At 39.1% G+C, this 2,888-nt stretch overlaps 1 protein-coding gene across 1 annotated transcript; it reads left to right on the top strand.

The window, feature by feature from the left end:
* Positions 1-393: 393 nt before the first annotated feature.
* LOC145087066 (linamarin synthase 2-like) lies at positions 394-2,105 on the top strand. The gene is made up of 2 exons (XM_079024968.1): positions 394-900; positions 972-2,105. The coding sequence occupies exons 1-2, from the start codon at positions 399-401 to the stop codon at positions 1,922-1,924; spliced, it is 1,455 nt and encodes a 484-aa protein (XP_078881094.1). The 5' UTR covers positions 394-398; the 3' UTR covers positions 1,925-2,105.
* The last annotated feature ends 783 nt before the right edge of the window (positions 2,106-2,888 follow it).

The following is a 2,888-nucleotide window of genomic DNA, read 5'->3' as shown; positions in this document are numbered from 1 at the left end:
GTCGAAAGATGCTAATTAGTAGAAATACAAAGATGCAGAGAATGAGGTCATGCAGCCGATTGGCCGGGGATCTACAAACAGGAAAATGATTTAAAAAACTATTATGTTAATAGTTTAACTAGTTGAACATTATTTGCAATTTTTAAAGGGGAATGGCCTTGATATTTAACAAGATATAAATAAATTTCAATATGACGCAACCATGCCAAACGGGCAAAACAAGTATAACCTCTATTGTTGTGAATATATGTTTATTTAACACGTAACTAAGTAGCCACTATGCAAAAATAAAAAATCAATAATCAATTTCCAAACCTTATTACTCAGTTAATGATTGGAATGACGAACTCTATATAATGCTTACCATCTTCCTCGCAAATTCAAGAAGCTAAACCAAAATGGGTTACGGAAACAAACCGCATGCAGTTCTTGTCCCATACCCAGCACAAGGCCATGTAAACCCTTTTATGAAGCTCGCAAAGCTTCTCCATTCCCATGGCTTCCACATCACCTTCGTCAACACCGAATTCAACCATCACCGTCTCATCCGCTCCAAAGGCTCGGAATCCGTCCAAGGTTTGCCGGATTTCCAATTCCAGACCATCCCCGACGGCATGCCTCACTCAGATCGAGACGCCACTCAAGACATACCGATGCTTTGTGACATGACCAGAAAGACATGTTTAGTTCCGTTCAAGGAGTTGTTGCAGAAGTTGAACTCGTCGGCCGGAATCCCACCAGTCAGCTGCGTCGTCGGAGATGGCGTGATGAGCTTTGCGATAAAAGCTGCTAAGGATTTGGGGATTCCGGAGGTTCAGTTCTGGACTGCTTCGGCATGTGCTTTCATGGGTCTTTTGCATTATCGAGAGTTCATCAAAAGAGGAATTGTTCCCTTTAAAGGTTAGCAAATGTGTATTTGTTTCAAACTTTTCGTCTTTTGATAATCGTATCTAAACTGTGTTACTGTGTAGATGACAAGTATCTAACGGATGGAACATTGGAAAAAACAATCGATTGGATCCCGGGGATGAGCAATATTCGTTATAAAGATGTTCCAAGTTTCATTAGAACAACAGATCCCGATGATATCATGCTGGATTTCATGGGGGAGGAGGCTCAAAACAACTTGAATGCTCCAGCGATCATCTTCAACACTTTCGATGCATTAGAGCACAAAGTATTAGAAGCCATTACATCCAAATTCAATTACCCCAACATTTTCACAATCGGCCCTCTTCCTTTACTAGCCAAATACGTTCCAGATGATAGCCCAGTAAACTCACTGAATTCGAGTTTATGGAAGCCAGATTCCTCATGTTTGCAATGGCTAGACCAGAAGAAAGAAGGATCTGTTATCTATGTCAATTATGGAAGTGTGACTACGATGACCGACACACATTTGATCGAGTTTGCATGGGGTTTAGCAAATAGCAAGCAATCGTTCTTATGGGTGGTTCGACCAGATGTGACAATGGGGGATTCAGCGATTTTGCCTGAAGAATTCTTGAAGGAGACGAAGGATAGGGGACTCATGGTGAGTTGGTGTGCACAAGAGCAGGTTCTTGCCCATCCATCGATTGGTGCGTTTTTAACACATTGTGGGTGGAATTCTACGACTGAGAGCATATCGGAAGGTGTTCCGGTGATCTGTTGGCCTTTCTTCTCAGATCAACAAACGAATTGTCGATACTGTTGCGTTGAATGGGGGATTGGGATGGAGGTTAATCATGATGTGAAGCGAAATGAGGTTGAAGTTCTTGTTAAGGAGATGCTTCAAGGGGAGAAAGGAAAGGAAATGAGAAGAAAGGCGAAGGAGTGGAAAAGGAAAGCAAACGAAGCGAATGATATCGGTGGTTCATCGTATAAGAACTTCCAACGGTTTATCAAAGATGCCTTGCTTTCAGGAGAAGTTCCTCATGTTTAATAATATGTGTAACAAGTTCGGCAGGCTTGATTCTGGATCTTGTGCTTGTCGAAGAAAATCACTTTCGTTTATGATTATTTTTTATTGTTTGGTTTTCGATGTGTGTAAGAAACCACACTAGCATAATGTCATTCTTATTTCAAGTGTGCCTCAATTTGTAGTAATTACTTTTATTAACAATGCAATACTAGTATTCTTTTACAAGTATCAACAACCGTCAACCGTTTTTGGAGTAAGTTACAGAAATGGTCCCTTTGGTTTTAAGATTTTTGTTGAATCAAGAACAACTTTTTCAATTAAAACCTAAATGTCCCAAAATATTATCTTGTCACCAATCTAATCTTGGGGTTGACATTGTAAATATTGGACCGTTAAAAGTTAAAACAATGGGAAATTGCGGTTGTACCCATTTTTTATATTTAGTTGATATTTTTGATTATTTATAAAGCCATAGATCCACTTAGAACAACATAAACCAACAATTATTCAATTCATAATGTGTTTAAGCAAATTAACAAGACACATAGTCCTCAACAGTTTGCTAGACTACCACCTACATCAAACCTCCCTTCCTTCATTTGCTTCTTGAAATCATGGAGAGAGAGAGAGAGAGAGAGAGAGAGAGAGAGAGAGAGAGAGAGAGAGAGAGAGAGAGAGAGAGAGAGAGATTGTCATAAAAAACTCCATAAAGTCTATCTTTCAAGTTTAAATGGTTCTTGTCTTCTTGAACTAAATTTTGTGCCTTTTAGACAACTAAAGCAACAAAATTTATGCCATTTATGTCATTTTGGAAGAAATGAATGAGTCTCCCGATAATCAAGCTGACGTTGGACGTTAACCAAAGAAAGCCTCCCACCTCAATGTCCACATGGCGTTGCCATGTCGTCTATGTGGATTTTTCAATTAAAATAACCCATAATAATAATCTATATTCATAATGCCTTAGAGGCTAAAACAAATTCAC

This window comes from Lactuca serriola, chromosome 2 (assembly GCF_051521515.1).
Source record: "Lactuca serriola cultivar US96UC23 chromosome 2, Lser_US96UC23_V15, whole genome shotgun sequence".
Taxonomy (NCBI): Eukaryota; Viridiplantae; Streptophyta; class Magnoliopsida; order Asterales; family Asteraceae; genus Lactuca; species Lactuca serriola.
The sequence above is the reverse complement of the archived record's forward strand: the minus strand, read 5'-3'. Positions and strand labels throughout refer to the sequence as shown.

Coding starts and splice junctions, on each gene's coding strand:
- LOC145087066 (XM_079024968.1), top strand. CDS start 399: ATGGGTTACGGAAACAAACCGCATGCAGTTCTTGTCCCATACCCAGCA. Junction 901..971: donor AGGAATTGTTCCCTTTAAAG/GTTAGCAAATGT, acceptor GTTACTGTGTAG/ATGACAAGTATCTAACGGAT.